Genomic DNA, 22,577 nt, shown 5'->3' on the forward strand with positions numbered 1-22,577 from the left:
GGGAGAAGGGAGCACAGGAGCCGAAACACACAACACTGACCCCAGAAATGGGTGGTGGTTGTTTTTCTCTCGTTTATTGTCACTGACTAGGAGCAGCAGTGGTGGCCAAGGGGAGCTGAGCAGTACAACACCACACTCAGGAAAACGGTATGAAAAGTACAAAAATAAGGAAGCCTATATATAATATCATTGCAGTCAATTGCTAAAAATAAATATTGTAAACACGAAAGAACAACATCAGGTGAATCTACAGCACTCGTTTCTGCCAGCAGCCACAGAGTCTTTGGCTTTATGACTCCCCTGCCCGCACGGAGCCAGCCCCCACATCAAGATGCATTTTCTTTGCTTCAGGCCAGAAAGATTTCAGACTGGTCAGGGATGTCACAAGGGAAAGAATTTTCCTCTCTCCAAATTACCTTGAGAACAGGAACTGCCTCTTTTTTTGCCTTCAGTGCCCATTTTTCTACCAGAGCAAGCGAATGATCTACCCAAAGCTGGCATTTTCCTTATCTGGAGAGGGGAGGGGACTGGAGCCAGGGCTCCCCACATTCCAGGTTATTTTGTTGTTACTTTCTACCTCACAACCCCTGCATGGTGCATTTTGCCACCATTTCACACCTCTGCCCTCCCATGCACTTGGACCTTTCACCCTCCTATCTCTCTGACAGCCAGATGGGTTTGGATTGTCTGATAAGGGAGAGCAGGCACTGAGTTATCTCGGGTCAAACTGCACCCAAGCTGCTGCCAGGCCAGAGATCTGTGCGCCACCGATACCCTTGTACCCCTCAGGCCACTGAGCATGAGCTTCTCCCTCCCAGCCTTGAACTCCAGGAAGGGAAGAGGTAAATTCTGCTTGCTAGGCTCAGTAATTTGATGATTGTGTCTATATCTACATATATATTAAAAGCCCAGTAAAATCCTGTCCAAAGTACCAACAAGGAGAGATTTGCCAGGGAAGGAAGTGCAGAGACTGTTCCCTGTTGCCTGCATGGCCAGAGACTGTCCCAGCACCCTGGGAATGCAAAGAAAATGCATCCAGATGGGAACAACCAAGCAAAACAAAACCATCCTAAATCCACAAAGCAGCACTTCTTGCTGCAGGGAAGATGCAGACTGGGCAAATTAGGCTGAGCAGTCTGTCCATCTGTCCCTACAGATAATCATTTGATCTTCCCTTCATATCAATAATTAGGATTTAATCTTCCCTTCTTAATTTTAAACACATTCACAGAACATCCCATGGCGACGTTTTGGCATGAGGTTCTGGTCTCAGCCATCACAGTCAGACTGGACATTCAACACCTCCAGTGCTCGTCCCCCTGGGGACCCTAGGGAGCACAGACTCCTCCAAGTGTTCCCCAAACCCCTCCCTCCAGCCCCAGGAGGGCGGATCTGCACCCACAGGTAACACAGGTGTCTTGTAATGCTTCAAGTACTGCTTTTAACTGGGAACATTCCAGACCCTGCTTGATTCTGAGTCTAGGCAAAAGCTTTCCAGCATTATGGGAGCCTTGGGATACCCAGGTGGGTATCCCTCTGACCAAGCCCAGCCAAAAATCCACCACCACCACCCCGCAAGCTCAAGGTGATCCTTCTTCACCCCCTGTGGAGCTACAGCTCCTCCTTCACCCCAGACAGGTGAGGGGACTGTGGTGACCCTGTTCCAAGCCAGGCACCTCAGCTCCCCAATTTCCCTCTCACCCTGTCAGTCCCTGCTCCAACAGAGCCTGAATCAAAAGCAGCGCTGCTCAGACCCCAATCCTTCCCATTCTGCTCCCAAAACTACTGTTGTATAAAATTTCACTCACTAACTGATGAAAACACTATGGATTTCAGAAGAGGTGCAGCTGGCTAAAAGTAAAAACAGCCGCCAATGCAATTCTGCACAGTGTAGCAGCTAAAAAGATTTCTGATTCGATTTTTCAGTAGGCAAAATGCTGGTTTTCTGAGGAAAAAAAAAAATCACACAAAACTGCTTGGTACCAGATTAGAGGATTTCTGTATCATCCTTCAAAGATTTATTTGACAGCTTCTAAAACTTCCACTAAACTTGGTTTCTTACATAATTTCTATACACAGGTTTTATCTGTTAAAATTGTCTTGAGGCTTATAAAAAAATAAGCATTTAAAATGCCCAAAAGAGTAATTTTGCTTTATAATTGTGCTACTGAACTTAACCCCCAACACAGAAGAGAGACTTTTGGTAATGAGGTTACCCCAAGCAGTATAAAAATATACATAAAAATAGACAAAAACTCTATCCTCCAATCTGAAGGGCTGTTTGTGGGGATTATTAGTTGTTATTTTTTTCGTACATCACTGGAATTTCATTAACTTCTGCTAAATATTTACAGGAAAACCCCCCCCACCCTCTGTCTGCATCTGCTCACTGAGGCAGAGACCTGCAGCTTTTAGTTCATCCAGGTTTCTCTTGAAAGAAGTGGATCCCTGCGTTTGGCCATGGCACACAAGTGATGCTGCAGGTACAGGAGTCCTTGGGGATGCTCCTGGGCAGCCCGGAGGATGCCACGTGGGGATGGAGTGACACCGGCTGCTGTCAGCTCACTGAGAGATGAGCTCAGCTTGGCCAGTACCAGCGCTCAGCCAGGATGGTGACGTGAGGTCAAGAGCCCTGCAGGGCCCTGGGTTATGTCACCCACCCATGGATGGAACCTTCAGAGCACAGCTGGGGAGGGCAGGGGACAAAATAAAACCTCTCCTAAGATTAAACCCAGCTAAAACCTGAACCTGACAGCATCACCACAGGGCCCCGCTGCTCCATCACGCTGCGTCCCTGGCTTTATGCTTTCCCTTTTGTCCTGGTGATAAAGTCAGAATGCCCAAACCTCTTGTAAAACCATCCTCAGGTATTTGGGTCTCTTTCTCCAGTCTACCCCAAGAAAATTTTAAATTAAAAAAAAAAAAAAATTACACGACAGAAGAAAAAGAAAATAATTACTCTGTTCTGTTCTTCAACAACATGAAAAGGTGACATTAAAACCCAGTGATACACCCCCCCCCCCGAGACTATGTACATAAAAAGACATCAGATCTCTTAAAACATAAATATACAGTGTATAAATCCAGGTGCCACCTAAAGGCTGCAGCCACAGAACTATTTCACAGACACAAAGCAAACCAGACTCTCCACACCAGGGGCAAGACACACGGCCATGAGTTTGGAGCTTGGCAGGGGAGACACTGACCTGTGGGAGCAGCTCCTCGTGCCTGCACATGCACCAGGGAAGGGGTGGTGGTGTCCTGGGATGAAACACGGCCCTACTTAGCCTACTTACACGCCACATACACACTATTCAGGGTGTGGGTGAGAGGTCAGGAAATGAGATTAGACCCTGAGTCCCCAATTATTTCCAGGCACGTGCTCTGCCAGAGGCCGGCTGAGGGCCCCCTCCAGCCCGGCTCCAGCAGGTTCTCTAGTATTGCTCACCAAGGGAGATACGTGGTATCTCCAGTGCAGCCACAGCCACGCCGGTGGAATTCTGCACCCTGTGCTTTAATAGTTACCATGACTTTCATGGAAATAATACAGCCTTGATCAGGGTAAAAGACTAGTGGAGGTCTTTAGCCCAATCTTAGAGGTTTGCTTCTACAGCACAGACGGCTACAACTCCGACATACATAAATAGGTACTGTTAAAGTGACAATGCAGTGTCTTAATTATCCGAGTGTTATCCCTACTGCTGTCAGCGGAGGGCCAGTGGTTTGGAGCAGTGGGAGGGGAGCTGGGGTGTGATGGAGGCTGCGGGTGGGACAGCTCCAGCTCCACCTGGAAATGCAGGGAGAAGCCAAGAGACACTGGGAGCTTTACTCGACAGGCAGTTTTATGGCATGCAAGGAAACTCCTACGACAACACTTTGTACAGGGCCCACGGCGTCTCCAGTCCCACCGTGGTGCCTGAGAGAACAAGTAAAGCTACGAGTCTGCTTAGAGGGGAGGGGCTGCATGGGTGTGTGAGTGTGTGCAGAGAGAGAGAGGGATCGGGTGAGGAAATGTTCTGTTTAGCCGAAACCAAGCTCTTGGGCAAACCTGCCTCCCTCTACCGCTGCCCAGCCTCGCGGATGCGGCAGGCCACGGCCGTGATGAGTGCAGCGCCCTTGCCACTGCCGTCCTCTGACTGCAGGAAGGTCACTTCGCACTTGGGGGACAACTGCTTCACTGTCTCGTGCAAGACGCTGGAGAAGCTGCAGGGGAAGGAGAGGGAGAGGTTCTGAATTAATCGGCCGTGGGGTAAAGGTGTCAGTGCCAACCCCCAATCTGCCTTGCACAGAGCCTCAAAGAGCAATGCAGACCCCGAGGGGAGGGAGGGGAGGGGAGGGAGGGGAGGGAGGGGAGGGGAGGGAGGGAGGGAGGGAGGGAGGGAGGGAGGGAGGGGAGGGAGGGAGGGAGGGAGGGAGGGAGGGAGGGAGGGAGGAAGGAAGGAAGGAAGGAAGGAAGGAAGGAAGGAAGGAAGGAAGGAAGGAAGGAAGGAAGGAAGGAAGGAAGGAAGGAAGGAAGGAAGGAAGGAAGGAAGGAAGGAAGGAAGGAAGGAAGGAAGGAAGGAAGGAAGGAAGGAAGGAAGGAAGGAAGGAAGGAAGGAAGGAAGGAAGGAAGGAGAGACAGATCTGCCAGGGATGACACTTAGAAAGCCCAAGTCTCCACACTTCAGCCCAAGCCCACAGTTACAGCACAACCATGCTGTGCCTCAGGACAGCCACTCAGGACTAAACCCAGCCCCTTCTCGAGTCCCACCAAGCCCTGGGAGCACTAATGAGCCTCAACAGCCCTGACCAGCCTCACTTGGGGGAAGTCTTCAGTGCCTCCCTTTGCCCATGGGCTCCTGAGCCCTATTTAAGCTCAGCCCAGTGCTTTTGTCCCTGTCTGAGCTCCACTGTCCAGTAGCACCAGCCAGCCAGCTCTGGCATGGACAAGTTTTTGTGTGGCCATGAACCTTCATGACCCAGCACGTTTCTGGTTAGAGCTGCCTCGCCCCCATGACTTGGAGCCCTGGCTGAACCTGGTCATCACATCTGGGTCAGGTCCAGTGGGACTGGAGGAGCCGCTGCTGCATTACCTGTCTTGGTGCCCCTGTCCTTAAGGGAGCAGCTGACTCTTGCTGGGCCTCAAGTTTGGGTCAGTGAGGTCCTGGCAGCCTCAAGCCCCTGAAACACCTCAAGCCGTCCCCCATTACCCCCTGAACCTTCCCCCTGAGCCCCCTGAGTGGCCAGGGTGGGCAGGTGGCCCCGGGCAGCCCCCATGGAACACAGCCAGAGCCACTCACTGAGGGTGCAGCTTGTAGAGTGTCCCGTCCACGCCGACGGTGATTTTGAGGAAGTCCAGGCCGCGGTTCTCGCGGATCTTGTCCACCACAGCGGCCATGCCAGCGCCACAGAGCTGGGCCGCACGCCGCGCCACCACCGTGCACACCTCCTTCACAATGATGCTGTCGTCACACGTGGACTCCAGGCCCAGGTGCTGCAGGATGGAGCGCACCTGGAGCAGGGCCAGACAGTCGCTGGGGAGGACACGGGGGACGGACAGCGTTAGGAGATGGAGCAGCTGGAACGTGTGGCTTCCCCTTCCTGATCTGCATCCTGCAGAGCCCAGGGACTCGTGGCTTGGGTGACAGTGCCTGGAGCGACCCTACAGCCTCCCTTCAGCCTCAGCTTTCAGAGCTGGATTTGGCCTGGTGTCACATCCTAATCAGGGAGGCTATTTCGGGACATAGCCATGGGAGTGTGACACCCCTGTTAACTCAGGGCCCCTCTCTGCCCAGGGCGGAGGATAAAGAGCCATCTGTGCTGCTAGCCCCAGACAGCCTCCTTGTGTCTCCACACTGGCGCTGCCAGAACCACGTGGGCTCTGCTGATTTATCTGTGTGGCACCATCCTGCATCACCCTGGCTCCAGACCAAGCATGTGGGACTTCTCCCACCAGCCCTGGGAGCACCTCCCCCAAATTCCACCCCTGCTGTGATTGGCAGCTGGTGCTCACTCCCTGCTGGACCTCACCTCTCTATCTGGGACAGGAACTTGGTCTCAAAGATCCCTGTGGTCTTCAGCCGCTCTGAGATCCGTCCCCGGAAGAGCAGCCCTCTCTTGGTGAAGTCCATCAGGATGTTGCGGACAATTTCCCCCAGGTACATCCCACTGATCATCTTCTCATACCTGAGAAGGAGAGGACGAGGCTGGACATCAGGACAGGAAGGGACACTGGGACTGGATGGGGATTCCAGCTCTGCCAGATGCCTTCAGTACAATCCCTTCAGCAAGCCCATGGGCAGGGGACGAGGGACACATCGGTGTCCTGCCCATCATCCCCCGGATCCACCAAGGGGCTGGTGGGGCAGAACCGCTCCTGGACCCTCAGTCTTATTGGGGTCCCTTCCATCCCCCCAAAGCCACCACCCACCTCTGCTTCCCAGGGTTGAGGGACAGCTCATCCACCGCCAGGTCGAACTCCGTCCGAATGTCATCCAGGCACCCGCTGTCCCCGAAGGCCCCCCACTCCATGTTGACACACATCCTGCCCTCGTCCCCTTCCACCAGCTCCACATTCCTCATCTCCTCCATGTAGCAGGCGTTGCAGCCCGTGCCTGCGGAGAGGAGCAGGATCAGAGCCCTGAGACACCTCTCACACCCCATGGGGCAGGTGTAGGACCACAGACCAGGAGCTTTGCAAGGAACTTTCAGTTCTCACCGACAATCATCCCAACTTCACAATATGGATCCTCGTACCCACAGGTCATCATGGTGCCAACTGTGTCATTGACCACTGCCACCACATCCAGGTCAAATTCCTGCAGAGGGACGGATTGCATGAGTTATTCCTGGAGGACTTGGAACTCCTGCTATGTCTGCTCCCATGGCTGGGAAAGGACCTGTCTGTCTGGTGACTGTGGCAGTCATAGAGTCACAGAATCATGGAATGGTCTGGGTTGGAAAGGTCCTTAAAGCCCATCCTATTCTGCCCCCTGCCATGGGCAGGGACACCTTCCACTAGCCCAAGCTGCTCCAAATCCCGTCCAACCTGGCCTGGGACACTTCCATGGATGGGGCAGCCGCAGCTGCTCTGGGCACCCTGTGCCAGGGCCTCACCACCCTCACAGGGAGGAATTTCTTCCTAACATCAAACCTGAATCTCTGCTCTTTTAGTTTAAAACTGTTCTCCCTTGTTCTCCATGACCACCCACCTCCAGAGACATGGAGGCACCCACGGACTTCCCACTGCCCCACCTGTCTGCATGTGGAGCTCAGAGCTCAGACACCTCCAGCTGCTGAGGGGCCGGGTCAGCCCTGCCAGGAGCAGCCCCTGGGCAAGAGCTTAGGGTGTTCTGTGCCGAGGAAACGAGCCGGTGTCTCCTGAGCTCAGGGCCAGACAAGTCTGCTCCAGCCCTGGCCAGGAGCCAGCCTGTAGCTCCAGGGTCTGAAAATTCAACCTCAAGTGATGAGTAAGGGCGGCTGTGAAAATTCCAACACTCATTATCCTGAGCTCAGCCCAGTAATTTGTTTTACAGGCCAATTAATGATGCTAAAGAGAGCCAGGATGTGGGAGCAGCCACTGGCTTCTCCCAGCCCCGTGGCTGCTCACCTCTCTCCTGTGAATGGCCTCCTTCAACAGACCCACCACGTCCTCTCCCTCGCAGCCCGTTGCCTTGAAACCTTTTGTCCACTTCAGGAGAATTCCCTATTGTGGAAAAAAAAACCCAGTGAGTGCCTCTCAATACCAGGTGGGAGGCACAGCCAGGTACCAGCCAGAGATGCTGCCAGGAGGGGTGGGGTTACCTCATCCAGGTTGTTCTGCTGGCAAGGGAAGGAGAAGGTGAATCCGAGCGGGAGTGATACGCCCTTCATTCCCATGTATTCCAGGAAGTCAGAGATGCAGTGGACGATGTGGTCAAAGAGCTGGACAAGAAAAGCCAAAGGGAAAAGTTACCACCACAGCCAGAGCCCAGCTGGAAGCCAGCCTGCCCAAACTGCTGGGGATTTCGACCCATTCCCAGGCCTGCTGGAATGCTCAAATCACTCCCAGGACTTCAAATGGAGCAGGAGATGGCTCAGCTGCACTGTGGGAGGTGAGCAGCCCCAAAAAGCTCCGTTTCACCCTCTTCCCCACCCACAGTGTGGCCAAATCCCTGCATTATCTCCATTTTGCAGGTCCCAGGAGGGGTGGGGGCCAGCAGGGAGGTGACATGGCAATCCGGTCTCTCTGCAAGGGATCCCCACAGCCCTCTAGCCCAGTCTACTGGAGATACTCCCAGTCCCAAACACTGCCTGGAGTGATTTGTAAAACTCTTTCCAAATGTGTTTGGAGACATCTCACTGCTTGTGTTGTGGTTTCCTATCTGGGAAATGGGGATGATGCTTATCTGCCCTTGTGGTGTGTATGGGATTCAAGGAGGTTGAGTCCATCTGGGAAAAACACCGCTTCTAATCTAAAAACCATTCTCCAGCTTCCCAAACTCCAGAGCCTTGGGCAGAACTCACTGCTCTAAGGGCAGGAGAGCACCAGCCCTCTCCACTCCTGCTTTTGCTCCCTGGAAAGGCAAAACCAGCTCCATGGTCAGCACTACTCCACCCACCCCAGGGAAGATGCCCTTTCCCCTCTCCATTTGCCCATCCTGACCTCCTCTCCCGTCCCCTGCATGATCTCCACGGGGATGGAGTAGATCTTGTTATGCATCTCCACCCCGCGCCGCATCCCGTTCCTGACGCGCACCAGCAGCACACGGAAGTTGGTTCCTCCCAGGTCCAGGGCCAGGAAATCTCCCTTTTCTGCAACCCGAGAGGATCATCAGGAGAGATCCCAGCACGGGGCACCCAGGATGTGGCACAGAGCAGACGTGAATCTGCCCTCTTCCAGGGAGAGGGATAGAAATGGAGACTGGGGGTGCAGGTAGGAACAGGGGGTGCAGGTAAGAAGAGGATGGAGAGATTTGTTCCAGACTTGGGGTGATGATGAGGCTTCAAATCATAAACCTGATTTGGACGGGCCCCACTAGGATCACTTAAGTCCAGCTCCTGGCCCTGCACAGGACCTGCACAAACTTCAAGCCAAGGTCAGGCACTCGCCCCAGCCACAGGAAGAACCAGGAGCACAACCCAGGATGAGGGTGGAGAGAATTCTGTGGCAGGATTTGTGGCCATGCAGAGCCAGGCTTTGTGTTAAATCAGGTGCAGAACGTCCCAGAGGCTCAGTGCTCTGCCCAGTATCAAACTGGAGGTTTGTGCCACTCCCACCACAAAGAGGAACTGGCCATAGCAAAGGATCCAGCCACTCCCAAGGATGGAGGACATCCATGGGCTCATACACAGAGGTTTTACACAGGACACATCACCTGTTCCATCGGGAGTGGAGCACACGTAGGTGGGCAGCATTTTCACTGTCGCCTCCGCGTGCGTCTCCTTGCCCAGCCCTTTCTCCATCTCTGTCTTCATCCTTTGCTTCACCTCCAGCAGCTGCTCGTGGCTCAGCTTGAGGGGCTCCAGGATCTTCTGCCGGGCCTTGTGCTGTGCAGCCAGCCTGTAGGCCACCGCTGTCACCATTGCCGCCCCTTTGCCACTGCCGTCCTCCGAGCGGATAAACCGGATCTCGCAGTCTGGCAGCAGCTTCCGCACGGTCTTGTGGAGGCGACGGGCAAAGCTGTGGAGGAGGAGGAAAGGGGACCCGAGTGTGACCCTCTGGGGGCCCCCTGGGATCCAAACACGGTGCCCAAGGGGATATTTGGAGGTGGTTCTCTTGTGCCAAGCTGTACGCACTGCTGGCAGCAGCAGATCCCTCTCTGTGTCCCCGTCCCCACCAGCCCCAGATCCCTGTGCCCACCACCGCGGACTCACTGTGGGTGTTTCTTGTAGACGGAGCCGTCCACGCCCACAGTGGAGCGCAGCCGCTCCCCGCCCTTGTTGTCCTTGATGCGGCGCAGCACCGCAGCCAGCGTGGCCCCGCACAGGCTGGCCGAGCGTGTGGACACGATCTGGCAAATGCGCAGCGTGGCCAGGCAGTCCTCGTGCGATGGCTCCAGGCCCAGCTTGCTCAGGATCTCGTGGGCTTTCTGCAGCCCCTCCTTTTCCCTGGAAGGACAAAAAGGGGTTCATGCTTGGGAATCCAACTTTTGCTGTGTTGTGTCCAGGTTTGCTCAGTGATGGTCCATCCACGGACGCCAGGAGATGGGCTGGGACCCAGGAAACCCCCTGGATCCTACTTACTTCTCAATGGCAGAGACAAATCTGGTCTCAAAGTGGCCAGTGGTGAGCAGATCCGGCGTGAGCCTTCCCCCAAACAACAACCCTTCCTTGGCCATCTTCACCAGGATGAGCCTGACCAGCTCCCCCATGTACATCCCGCTGATCATCTTCTCAAACCTGCCCACAGGGAGGCATGAGACAGAATCAGGGAATGGAATTTGGGCTGAAAAAGCTCTCTAAGGTTATCATCAAGTCCAGCCATTCCCCAGCACTGCCAAGGCCACTGCTAACCCACGTCCCCAAGTGCCACATCCACAGAGCTGTTAAATCCCTCCAGAGATGGTGATACCACCACCATCCTGGGGAGCCTATGCCACACCTGAGCACCCTTCCAGAGCAGAAATCTTCCCTAATATCCAACCTAAACCTCTCCTATCTCACCATAAGCTCCTCCCCGAGCCTCTTTTTCTCCCAGCTAAATGATGTGTGTGTTTGGCTGTGTGTGCCACGAGGTGGCCACAGGCTGACCTGAAAACCCCTTGGCAACCTCCCATCCCAAACAGAATCTAGGTAATCTCCCCCCAGAGCAGTTTATCCCATCACTGAGAATATGAAGCCATGTAGACATTCTGCAAAGAGAACCTGAAGGGCCTCAGTCCCCAGATGCCACAGCAGCCCTGTGGGGAATGGGAGATCTGTAGGATTGGGATGTGGACATTAGGTAAGAGTGTCTGTCTGGGCTGGCGGGTGACTTTGCTGGCCAGGAAGGGAACAAGAATCAGCACATTCACATGAAGGGCTCATGAGGGCAGCAGGTGGGGTGGACAGCCCTGGTTTGGGACACCTCTCTGGTTTGGGACACAGTTCTGGTTTGGGACACAACCCCAGGTTGGGACACAGCTCTGGTTTGGGACACAGCCCCAGGTTGGGACACAGCCCCGGGTTGGGACACAGCTCTGGTTTGGGACACAGCTCTGGTTTGGGACACAGCCCCAGGTTGGGACACAGCCCCGGGCTGGGACACAGCCCCTCTCTGCACCAGTGGCAGAGGACGCGGTGACCCAGTTAGCTGGGATGACCTCCCCAGTCCCAGTAACACCAGCACTACGGGAGGACGGACAATGCTGAGCAAACCACAAGCCTGAGCCCGAGCCAAGAATCTGCTCACAATTGTTTGCCAGGGTTGAGCGAACCCATGTCGATCTCACGGTCGAACTCGGTGCGGATGTCGTTGAGCACCCCATCGTCACCAAAGGCTCCCCACTCCATGTTGATGCACATCCGACCTTCGTCCCCTTCCACCAGGTCAATGTGCCTCATCTCCTCCATGTAGCAGGCATTGGTACCAGTACCTGGGCCAAGCATGGGGACAGGGTGAGAGAAGACAGTGCCTTTCCTTCATTCCCATTATCCTTCATTCCCATTATTCCCAATTTCCCTTTGGCCACAGCCCAACTCACCAAGGAAAGTGAAGAACTAAGCAAACAAACACTGTACAATGCTGGTTTTCCAACACTGGTATCCCCCTCTCTTTTCTTCCCCAAGGACCCCAAGGCCTGCAAGAAGCAGGATCTCCCTCTGGCTTCCCTGGAGGGATGGATCCCAGCTCTTCCCCCTTGCTGCAGCTCACCAACAATGAGGCCAACTTCACAGTTGTGGTCATCATAGCCACAGGTCATCATGGTTCCGACAGTGTCATTCACCACAGCCACGATGTCGATGTCAAAGTCCTGAGATGGTGGAAATGAGAGGGTGACCCAAAAGAGACAAAACAGACCGAAACATCTCCACAGAGCCAAGGTCTCCTGTGCCAGGGACCTGTGTGCCCCCATCCCAGCCTCTTACCCCTCTTTTCTTGATGGACTTGCGCAGCAGAGACACCACGTCCCTCCCCTCCACGCTGCTGCACTTGAATCCCTTCGTCCATGTCACGAGGATACTCTGCAGGGGAACAGCAAGAGGGAAGCTTGGAGGTGACACCTGACTCCTGGCACAAGAGACATGTGGCCCTCCAGGCAAGCCCCCCGTTATCAGCTCACCAGCTGCGTTATCAGCCACAGCTTCCGTGTCAGATAAAGTTTATGGCCACAAAATAACATGTGAGCTGCTCGTTGCTCCCCTGGCAGGAGGAACATGGTTCCCATGACCAGGTTTGATTGAGCCCTGCAGCAAAACCTGTTCAGAAACTCAAGGAATGATCCTTGACCTATCCCTGAGGGGTGGATGGCTTGCCGTGCCTATGCAATGCACCTTGACCCAGCCCTGCGGGGTGAGAGGCTCATTGTAGCTATGGAATGCTCCTTGAACCGTCGCTGTAGGGTGGGGGGGGCTCGCTGTACCTATGGAATGATCCCTGAGCTTTCCCTTGGGGGGAGGGGAGGGGGCAGGCTCGAAGTCCCCTACGGCCAGAAGCACCTGGCTGGGGGCTGAGCTGAGCCCCAGGGAGAAGAAAAGGACTCAATTACATTTGAAATCTCCAGCTCTATGGCCACAGCCCCCTTAGGGAGGCAGACACCCGCCCTGCCTTAGACCTGGGGAAACTGAGGCGCTGAGCGATGCAATCTGGGTGAGGTCACGGGGCACAGGCGCTTCCTCCTGCAGCTTCTGTATTTTACCATTCTTTCCAGCCCTGTGTCTACAGGAGGAAAGCGTTAATCCTCCCCGGAGCCGCTGGGGCCCGGGCGCCGTTCCCCATCCCCCTGGAGGACGTGCCGGCGCTGCCGCGCTCCATGGAGCCGGCCCGCTGCCCATCCCGCGGGTGAGATAAGGGCAAGGAGAGCGAGCATCAGCCCCGCCGGCCCGAGGGCAGCCGGCGAGCGCCGGGTGGGCGGCAGCAGGGGCCACGTGCCTCGCTGGGCTTGGGCATGTTTGGTCTCCCGGCGAGGTCACGGCTCCCAGAACACCGGCGGAGCTGACAGTGACAGTGACAGCCACCGGTGCCCGGGGCTGGCGGAGGGGGACGGGGGACCGCCCTCCCCGCGCCGGCTGCACGCGGGGATGTGATGCTCAGCACGTCTGGGGTTGCGGGCGGCTGCAGCTCTGGTGCAGCCAGGGAAAAGCTGCTTTCCATGGAGGCACCCCGCGGAAACATTGCCTCCCAAAGCCCTGCAGTTCCTGGGACACATCCCAGCACCACGCCCTGCTGGCACTCACGGTGACCCTGTCAAAGCTCACAGATGGGTGGTAGCTGAAAAGCCCTCAAGATAAATTTGGGGAAATCCAGAAAGCCAGGATGGGGAGGGGCTCTGGCACAGGTTGTCCAGAACAGCTGTGCCTGCCCCGGGATCCCTGGAAGTGTCCAAGGCCAGACTGAATAGGGCTTGGAGCAACCTGGGATAGCGGAAGGTGGCCCTACCCACGGCAGGGGAGGGGAACTCTGAATGGTCCTTAAGGTCCCTTTCAACCCAAACCACTCCGGGCTCCTATGAAAACCTGGCCAGACATGTTTAAACCAGGAGATCCAACACCACTTATTGTCACCAAACAGCTTTAAAAAAGGGAATCTGGCACATATCCTTAGCAAACATTAATTTTCTTTTAAACAGGGGGCTTATAGTGTGTTTGGAGAAGATGACAAGCCAACAGGGTTATTGGGAAGTGATGCCAAGCTCTGCATTCCCTGAAGGAATGTTCCATCCTCTCCGTCCCTGACCTTGCAGCCACTGAGTCATTGCACCAACAAAAAATATTCATAAAAATAAAAAGGACAGTGCTGTTCCTAAGCTCCTCTCACCCAGAGCTTGGGAAATGGCTTTACAGGAACGAGAGATGTGGCTCTTCAGAACAGGTCACATGACCCCAGATCAACGAGCCTAATTAAAACCCTGAGCTTAAATTGGTGTGGAACCCACAGCGAGAATTCAGCCTGTCCCAGCACAGCTCCTCACCCACCTCGTCCAGCTTGGTCTGGTGACACGGGAAAGAGAAGGTGAAGCCAAGGGGGAGTTTCTTGTCTTTGATTTGCAGCTTGTCCAGGAAGTTGGCCAAACACTCAGCAATGTGGTCAAAAAGCTGGAAAAAAGGTAAAGACTGAGACCTCACCTGGCTGCCCACTCCAAGGGGATGCCGTGTCTGCATCCCTGCCCACCCCCACTCATCACCGTGCTGGCTGCCAGGAATTCACAAGATCCAGCAGGATCCCCTGACCCAGGGGTGACAGGATGCCCAGTCCTGCTCCAGCCCCAGGACACACCACGGACTCCCCCAGAACCCACCTGCACCCCGCTGCCACGCATGAGCTCCTCGGGGATGGCGTAGATCTGGTTCTCCATCTCCACTTTCCGCAGCCCATTGTCTGACACCTTCACCCTCAGCACACGAAAGTTGGTGCCACCAAGGTCCAGTGCCAGGAAATCCCCATCCTCTGTGGGATCAGGACAAGGACAACCCATTAACTTGGAGGATCCTGTGTCCACAGCATGCCAGAGCCCTGAGGTGACCAACCCCCTCCCAGGTATAAGGATAAGGTCAGGTTTTTTATTATATTTCATTATTTTATTCATTATTAATTTCTTTTGGTATTTTATTGGAGCAGTCACTGTATTCCCTGCCCCTCCTCTGCCCCCTGGCACCTCCACGGCTAATGGAGGATCAATATTTTGACCACTATTGAGCCACATCCAGATGCTTTGGGGAGGGTGTGGCAGGAGGATAAATCCCACCAGACCCACCCGGAAAAGTCCATGCCCAGACCAATGGGGACCCCAGGGAGGATGAGCTCTAGCCTCAGGCTCCATCAGGATGAAGGCAGCAGAGCCACTCCTGACCCCACTGATGTTTGTGGCAGCTCCTAAACCTCCATCCCAAGGGGTTAATCCCTGATGGCAGCTGTGGGAACACCGGAGCTTGGCTAAGTTTTTGATATACTCAAACCCCCCTGACGTTCAGGCTCAGCCTCCACAGCCCAGGCCAAGCTCCCTCCCTGCCCCAGGAATCCCACACACTCCTGGCATGTGGCTGACGGCAACACGGGAAGGCGACAGCAGGAAACCAGGGAGGGAGAAGCTCCCAAAGAGCTTTGGGGCCTCATTGCTGCCTTCTCCAGGGAGAGCTGGGACACAGCTTCTCCAAGGGGAGCCCCAAGGGCTGAGCCCCGGAGTGTCCCCTCCTGTTTGTTTTCAAGGCAGCTCGCTGAACTCGGGAGCTGGGCAGCAGGAAAAGCGCCCAGCTGGCTGTTTTAGCGCGGAGAGGGCCGGGGAAAGCCCTCTATCAGCACTGTTGGAGTCCTGAATGCATCAAATGTGCTGTGCTGGCTCCCCCCGGGCCGATCCCGGCGCCCGGGGGCCGCTTTGTGCGGCACAAAGGGGCCACAGTGGGAACAAAACCCGCGGGTCATTAGTATGCACACGCCAGCCGGCATCTCCAGTGACTCCAGCTGAAAAGGCAGCTCCTGTCCCAGCCCCTGGGGCTCCATCTGGCCGGGCGGCTTTCCTGGGCTGACCCTCCGAGGGCTCAGGGCGAGGGAACGGGGCACGGGACCGGCTGGGAGCTGGAGCAGCTCTATAGAGGTGGAAAAGGGCCATGGAAAGCAGCTGCTGTGCTCCAAGGAGATGGGGAATGAAAGAGAGGGCTCCAGGGCCGTGTGCGGCTTCAGCGGGATCAGAGCTGGGCATGGAGAATGGAGAGTGCAGTTGGGGGTCAGTGCAGCACCTCGGGGGCCAGAACGTCACCAAAAGAGGGGTCAGAGCATCACGGCGCTGAGGAGCACAGAGCCATCAGGGCACAGAGCCATCAGGGCACCGAGCTCCTGCTTTGCACCAGTCAGTCCCTGGATATTCCTTTCTCCTCCTCCCCTTGACCCTTTGCAGTGATGAGCTTTAAACCAGTTTGGCAGCCTGTCTGCCAGCCACGGGGCATGCTACTGCCACGGTGGTTCTTCACATGGAAAACACACCAGGAAAAGCTTGGAGAAGCTCCTGACTGCCCTGCTGTCCCTGGTGAGCCCAGCATGGGCACCACCCTCAGCCACAGCAGGGCAGAGCTGGATGTGATGCCTGGCTGGGCAGCGCTGGCACCACGTCCTGCCCCTCACACGGGTCACACCGTGCTCGGCTTCCCTGGCCATCGGCACTGAGGCCGTTCTGCTCGTTAGCAGAGCATGGAGAACACATCAGGGGGGCTGATAAATATGCCAGGGATAAGAGCACTGGAGCCAAGAGGGTCACAGGTTGCTCAGCTCCTTGGAGGTAAGGCAGGGAACCCAGGAGAATCCCAAAAAAAGGGCTGAGGAGCCCAGATGGGGCCATCCTGGTCCTGCCCAGTCTTCACACACCGGGGGGTGCTTTGGCCAAGCCACCCCGGGGGGTTCGTGGCCCCAGAGCCATGTGGGACCAGCTCTGCTCTGCTCTCACCACGGAGCCCCAGTGGGACCCAAATCCCCCCTCCTCGCCCTGCTCAGCACCACAGGAGGAGCACAGGCAGTTTGGGGGCAATTCCTGGGTGGATCAACTTTGCAGGAGGAAAGAGGCAGCAAACTCTCCCTCGGAAAATTCCCAGCCATGCTGAGAACACGTGATGGGCTCCAGGTCTGGGCACTGCCCCCCAATTTAGGCTCTCAGGTCCCGTGATAAGATATCAGTGCTGGTGCTGAGCTCACAAGCCAAAGAGCGAGGGCAAACATTGATTCCAGGGGCTGTTTGCTCTTGGCAAAGGGTGAGAGCTGAGTGCCTGGAAAACCTGCTGTGCTCCTGGGAACAGCAGCATGTGTGGGATCAGGTCCCAGCGCCTCAGAGGTTGGTCACCCCAGAGATCCCACCTCAAGACTTCCAACAGACTGCAATTCCATTGCCTAGGAATCCTCTGGGAAACTGGATCAATAAAAAATAAGAGGAAGAGGAAAAGCTGGGAGGCCCAGGCTCCAGGGAGTTGCAGGAAAAGGTGAAGTTGCCGACCCTGGCATTTCCCACTGCCACCCCCCGGCAGCCCCTCCCTCCTTCCAACTAATCCATGGTATCATGGAATGGTTGGGGTTGGAAGAGACCCTAAGGACCATTCAGTCCCACTCCCCTGCCCTTTCAGTTGACCAGGCCCTATGGCCCATCCAACCTGGCTTTGAACACATCCAGGGATGGGGCAGACAACTTCCTTGGGAAACCTTGCTGGGAATTTGGTAAATCCCCAACCACAGGGCTCTGGACATGAAACAGCCTTTCTTTTCAAGCCTTTCAAGTCTCTGCACCATATGAGCTGGTTTTCCTGGAGAGGCAGCCAGTTATTGGCAGGAGCTGAGCCCACCAGCCAAGGGAAAGGCGCTGCCAAGAGCCATCCTTCGGATTTCCAGGGATTTGACCCCCAAGTCCTGCAGCATCCTCCGGAAAGCTCCAAGCTGGGGTTATCAGCTGCTGGGGTTTAACGGAGGATGCACCACAAGATCCTTGTGTCAACACCATTATAGAGGAGGAAAACTGGGGACCCCAGAAAAGCTTGGGAAAACCAGGAATGGAGCAGGGACGATGGTGTTGGTTGCGCTGAGCAAGGAAAGCCCTTGGGAGAGTCACTGGGGCTCCAAGGAGAAGCTTATTTGGGACCTGTTTCCCTATCACCTCGCTGCCAGCACAGCATGGTGGTGTTCCAGTGCATGCCAGAGCCAAGCAAAGCAAGGAAAGTTGATTTTAGAAGAGTTTCTGCTTTCAAAGCAGAATTCCCCCCTCTTATCACACCACACTGGAATGGCAAAGCCACCGAGAGCCAGGAACCAGGGCGGTGTTTTGGCTTAACCTGCAGATATAACCTTGTACTTCCATAAGCACCTCTCATCCCCCTGGATCCCAGGAGCTGCGCATTAAACAGGATCTAATCCCAGAGCAGAGACACTGGAGCTGCAGGAGGGGGGAGGGAGGATGGAGATATTCTACAGGTGGATGGTTGGGAGCCCTGTGGCACCAGTATCAGGTCAGAGCAGGGCTGGAGCAGAGGAATAACTTGTCCTTGGACTGGGAACAGCTGCTGGCACCTGGCACAGATGCCCAGCCCAGGTCAGACTTTGCCCAGGAGCTTTAAAAAGAGGGAAGAAGGAAGGACGTAGCCCTGGACGGTGAGCTTCTCCCAAGGTGTTGCCACACCATCTGTGCCAAGGATCAGGCACCAAGCCCCCAACCTTCCAGCCCCCTCCCCAAAACCCAAGGGACACTGTCGCCACTCAGAGGCTGGATCCAGTTTGAGCTGGACAGGGAATCCCAGCTCTTAGTTTCCTGGGATTTGCTCAAAACTCCCACATTTTCCAGCCCCGAGGGCAGCTGCAGCACTGTGACTGCCTCAGCATCCCTGTCATGATATTTTCCTGCTGCTGTTCCTCTTTCCCCCCTCCCCCGGGTGAGAAATGCCAGCTGGGACACTGGAGAAGCTGGATACAGGGAAGGGCGCCAAGGATGTGTCTTGTAAGGGCATGAGGAGGGATTGCTCCTTCTCCCGACAGCGGGTCAGGGTGTTGGAAATGCTGACACACGCTCCACTTGCACCCAACACCTTTGGCTGCACCAGTTCCCGTGCCCAGGGGCGGCTCCTGGCTATCCCTGTAATTAAAAATATTCTCCAACGTTTAAATAGATTGGAATCTTGATCCCAAGGCAGGCAGCCAGGTCCAGCCTTTGGGTGTAAGTGCAGCTGGGGGGCCAAGATCAGGGGATGCTTCGAGCATTGAAGGGGCTCACGGGGAAGGTGGAGACACTTTCAGCCAGGGTGTAGTGAGAGGACAGGCAAATGGTTTTAAACTAAAAAATGGAGATTTAAGTTGGATATTATTAGTACCCTGGGATAGTGGAGGGTGTCCCATGGCAGGGGGTGGCACTGGATGGGCTTTAAGGTCCCTTTCCATCCAAACCATTCCATGATGTCTGTTACGCCCTAGCAATGCAGATGCCACCATCATCCCCAGACTCACTGAGACATTACCAGCAAACACCCAGCAGGGCCCAGTGATGCAGAGACCTTCTGTCACCACCTACAACTCCTGACAGGAGGGTGCAGCCAGGTGGGGCTCAGGTTCTGCTGCCAGGGAACAAGGAACAGAACAAGAGGAGATGGCCTCAAGTCTCCATTTGTGCTGAGAGAGGTTTAGGTTGGATACTGGGGAAATTCCTTCATGGAAGGGGCTGTGTACAGCCCTGGCACAGCTGCCCAGGGCACTGCTGGAGTCCCTGCCCCTGGGGGGATTTAGCAGCTGTGTGGATATGGCACCTGGGGACATGGGTCAGTGGTGGCCTTGGCAGTGCTGAGGGAGTGGTTGGATTTGACCAACGTAGAGGCTTTTCCAGCCCAAACCATTCCATGATTCCACAGTCCTATCACTTCTGTCCTTGCCCCCATTGAGCAGACAGCCAGCAGCCATGAGGGATTTGGGCTCTGTCCTGCTTTGTCCACCTCTCCTGCTGGTGGCCAGCACAAATCCCCGTGTAGGTGCCAGCACCAGGGCAACCCCCAACTCTGAATAACTGCATCCAACACAACCAACCATCCCTGGGTCCCTTTCCAAGGCTGCTGCCAGCCCAGATGTGGAACTGGAGCAGCTTCAGCTGCTCAGAGCTCTGTTCCTCCTTCCCTTCAGCAGCCAGGACCACTCCGAACACTTGGTGGGTCCTGGGTTGACCTGAAGGCAAGGGGTGATGCTGCAGGGATGGAGACAAGCTCCTTCCCAAAACACTGGGGTGGGAAGAGAGAACAAGGAACTTTCCCATACGGATGCCCGAGGGAGCAGTTCTTTGGGCTGAGAGGAGGATGTGCCTGGCTGAAGCGTGCCACGGGCAGCTCAGGGAGAGGCAGAAAGGCCACATTGTGAGGGCTGCAGAGACCCTGCTTCTGCCGGGGCCCTGGTGGCACTCAGACAGCACTGGCACTGCTGCCGCCTCACTGCTAATGAAATCTGATGAGCCGGACCCGTGACTGTCTCTGTCCTGCCAGCAAGGGCACGCGAGGGCGGCTTCTCTCTCTCCCTCCCTCCCTCCCTCCCTCCCTCCTGCCAGCAGGAACTGGGAGCCCCTCCAGCCCCAGCACAGAGCGGGGAGCGAGGCCTGTCCCCACACTCAGCCTGAGCAGGATGAAGCCCCCAAGGGCCAGCAGTGGAGGTGGCCGTGGGTGCCATCCCTGTTCTGGCAGTGCCAGGAGAACCACTGTCGCCAGCCCTCCCTCTACTCTCCCAGGAGCACCTCTGGTCTCACAGTACCTGTCCCATCTGGGGTGGACCTGACGAAGGTGGGCAGCATCTTCACGGAGGCGGTGGGGTTGGTATCTGCTCCCAGCCCCTTCTCCATCTCCTTCTCAAAACGTTGGGACACCTCCAGGAGGGTCTCATCAGAGAGCCGCATGTGGTACAAGTACTTGTCAATCTGAAAGGTGGAGATAAAGCCCAAAGGTCAGGCGGAGGGCTGAGGACATGGGCACAGGCCCCACGACACACTCAGGACAGTGTCCAGCCCCTCCCGAGGCTGCTGGGGTTGACACAAGGAGCAGGAGCAGGTTCTGACCCATCCCAAAGGGCAGGACATGGCAGCATTGCTGGAATTGCTCATCCCAGGCATCACCCATCACTGCTTCTGCAACTCTCTCCAAGGTCCTCACCAAATGCCACCCTGCATCCCCTCCCCAGACTCTGCCAGCTTGGGAATGCCAAACCACAAGTTGTTCCTCATGCTCCAAAGCATCTTCCCGCTCAGTCACCTACAGACACCCAAACAGGTTGCTACAGAAGCAGGAATTCAAACTCAAGAGTGAGTCAGGAGGTCAGCAGTGGAGGTTTTCCAGGTGCAAAGCCCTTCCCATTCCATGGCATCAGTGCACCTTGACCTTGACCCCCGGAGCCTTTTCCTACACCAAGGATGCTGGGCAGGAATCCACTGCCCTGGCATTTCTCCACTGCTGAGATCACCCCAAGAGCCAAGAGCTACTCAACACCCTTGAGCAAACCACACTGAAGTGACAGAAGCGGGAACTGGAGTGACACAAGTGCTAGAATGACACAAGGATGTGCCATGGCCAGAGAGGGAAGAAATCCACCCCACTCCCCTATTCCTGGAAATTGTTATACCCTTGAGCTTAAAATATAAAGAAGCCCTTCTATAAATGGCATCAAAACGTCTTGTCTTGCCTGGGAAAGGCATGGAAAAGCACCTCCCCAGCCATCCATCAGCACCATGAGTGCCTGTGCAGCCTGGCCGGAGCAGAAGAGGCGGACACTGCCCACTCCCAAACGATGCCCAGCTTCAATTAGCTTCACTTAGAATTAATTAAAGGGCAGCTGCAAGCCCTGAGAAGTCAAGAGGAAAACTCCACCCCGTGCGCTCACCTGTCTGCAGGCACGTAACACCAGGTGACCAGAAGCCAGGCTCGAACTGTGCTTTATGGGTCTGTGCTGGAGGAAATGGGCATTTTGTGGGCAAGTAATTGCACCAGGCCCAGTGTGACCTCGCTCACAGACGTGCCATCGGACCCTGGGCCGAACACAACAGCTGCGGTTTTGGCTGCATGTATTTCAGGCTCAGGGTGCTCCAGCACATCCTTTTTCCCCCACCCTGAGTTCTGCTGGAAATTTGGGAGCTGAGATCCCTTTGGCAAGGTCAGAGGATGGAGGAAAGCCCGGTCCAACACATTCCAGTAGTGATACTGCATCCCCTCTGGAGCAGCATCCTCTGAGTAAAACCTCCTCCCCCTTTCTCCTAGTGCTTTCAGCTCCTTCCCAAAATCAGGAGCTGGAAGGCCAGGTAGACACAAGGGAAAGGCCAAGGAGAAGGAAACCTGGAGATTTCCTGGTACCAGTTTTTTACCAGCCTCTCCTTATCTAGCTCAGCAGCAGGAAGTCAAACACTCTCCTCCCTCCCCTCCTGTTTGCTTTCACCTGCTGAAAATTCCCTCCCATGTGCCAAAGCTCTGGTTACTGGCACCAGTAACCTCCAGTTAACTGGCTAAGAGGTGGCTCTGGGGCTGGAGCTCACCTCCATGCCAGCCCCAAGGTAGGAAACCTCCCCTTGAGCTGTGCCAAGGGTTGTCCCGAGGGTTATCAGTCAATGCCATCAAGCCAGAGCAGACAGTCCTCATCCCAGAGAAGCTGGGTGCTTTGGGAGCTCCTCCGCAGTGAAGACCCCCCCGGCCCAAAAATCCCAGCACAGGGAAACTCTCCTGAGGCTTCACCCCCTTCCCCCAGAACTCGGCACGTCCCCCATGTCCTCTAGGCTGCAGCACACCAAGAATAATCTCAGCCTGAGGAACAGGGTGACCTCCCTCTAATCTCCAAAGCCCTTAAAACCTGGATCATCTTCTCCCAACGTGGATATCACCCCACTCGGCAGCTAAAGCAGGTCAGGGCGTACAGCAGGACAGCTCCTTCCCCACTGAAACCACTCTGGCTGTGCCTGGCCCCCACCAAGGAAAAGCCATGGCCACTGTTCTTCCCAAAACTTCCCAGCCTG

At 55.6% G+C, this 22,577-nt stretch overlaps 1 protein-coding gene across 1 annotated transcript in view; it reads right to left on the reverse strand.

Annotated features, from left to right (window-relative positions):
- Positions 1-48: 48 nt before the first annotated feature.
- The window catches only part of LOC136302643 (hexokinase-2), a 28,585-nt gene continuing 6,056 nt past the window's right edge, over positions 49-22,577 (reverse strand). The window contains exons 2-18 of the mRNA XM_066206107.1: positions 20,339-20,501; positions 14,397-14,545; positions 14,074-14,193; positions 12,028-12,123; positions 11,813-11,912; positions 11,351-11,534; positions 10,204-10,359; positions 9,835-10,068; positions 9,336-9,640; positions 8,624-8,772; positions 7,783-7,902; positions 7,589-7,684; positions 6,698-6,797; positions 6,410-6,593; positions 6,010-6,165; positions 5,280-5,513; positions 49-4,203 (exon numbers count right to left, since the gene is read on the reverse strand). Coding sequence (XP_066062204.1) covers positions 4,059-4,203; positions 5,280-5,513; positions 6,010-6,165; positions 6,410-6,593; positions 6,698-6,797; positions 7,589-7,684; positions 7,783-7,902; positions 8,624-8,772; positions 9,336-9,640; positions 9,835-10,068; positions 10,204-10,359; positions 11,351-11,534; positions 11,813-11,912; positions 12,028-12,123; positions 14,074-14,193; positions 14,397-14,545; positions 20,339-20,501 — 2,691 coding nt within the window. The 3' untranslated portion in view covers positions 49-4,058. The remainder of the gene's footprint in view (positions 4,204-5,279; positions 5,514-6,009; positions 6,166-6,409; positions 6,594-6,697; positions 6,798-7,588; positions 7,685-7,782; positions 7,903-8,623; positions 8,773-9,335; positions 9,641-9,834; positions 10,069-10,203; positions 10,360-11,350; positions 11,535-11,812; positions 11,913-12,027; positions 12,124-14,073; positions 14,194-14,396; positions 14,546-20,338; positions 20,502-22,577) is intronic.

The sequence above is a fragment of the Chamaea fasciata genome, unplaced genomic scaffold, assembly GCF_029207755.1.
Source record: "Chamaea fasciata isolate MVZ Bird 193981 ecotype frontalis unplaced genomic scaffold, bChaFas1.0.hap1 SCAF_30, whole genome shotgun sequence".
Classification (NCBI taxonomy): Eukaryota; Metazoa; Chordata; class Aves; order Passeriformes; family Sylviidae; genus Chamaea; species Chamaea fasciata.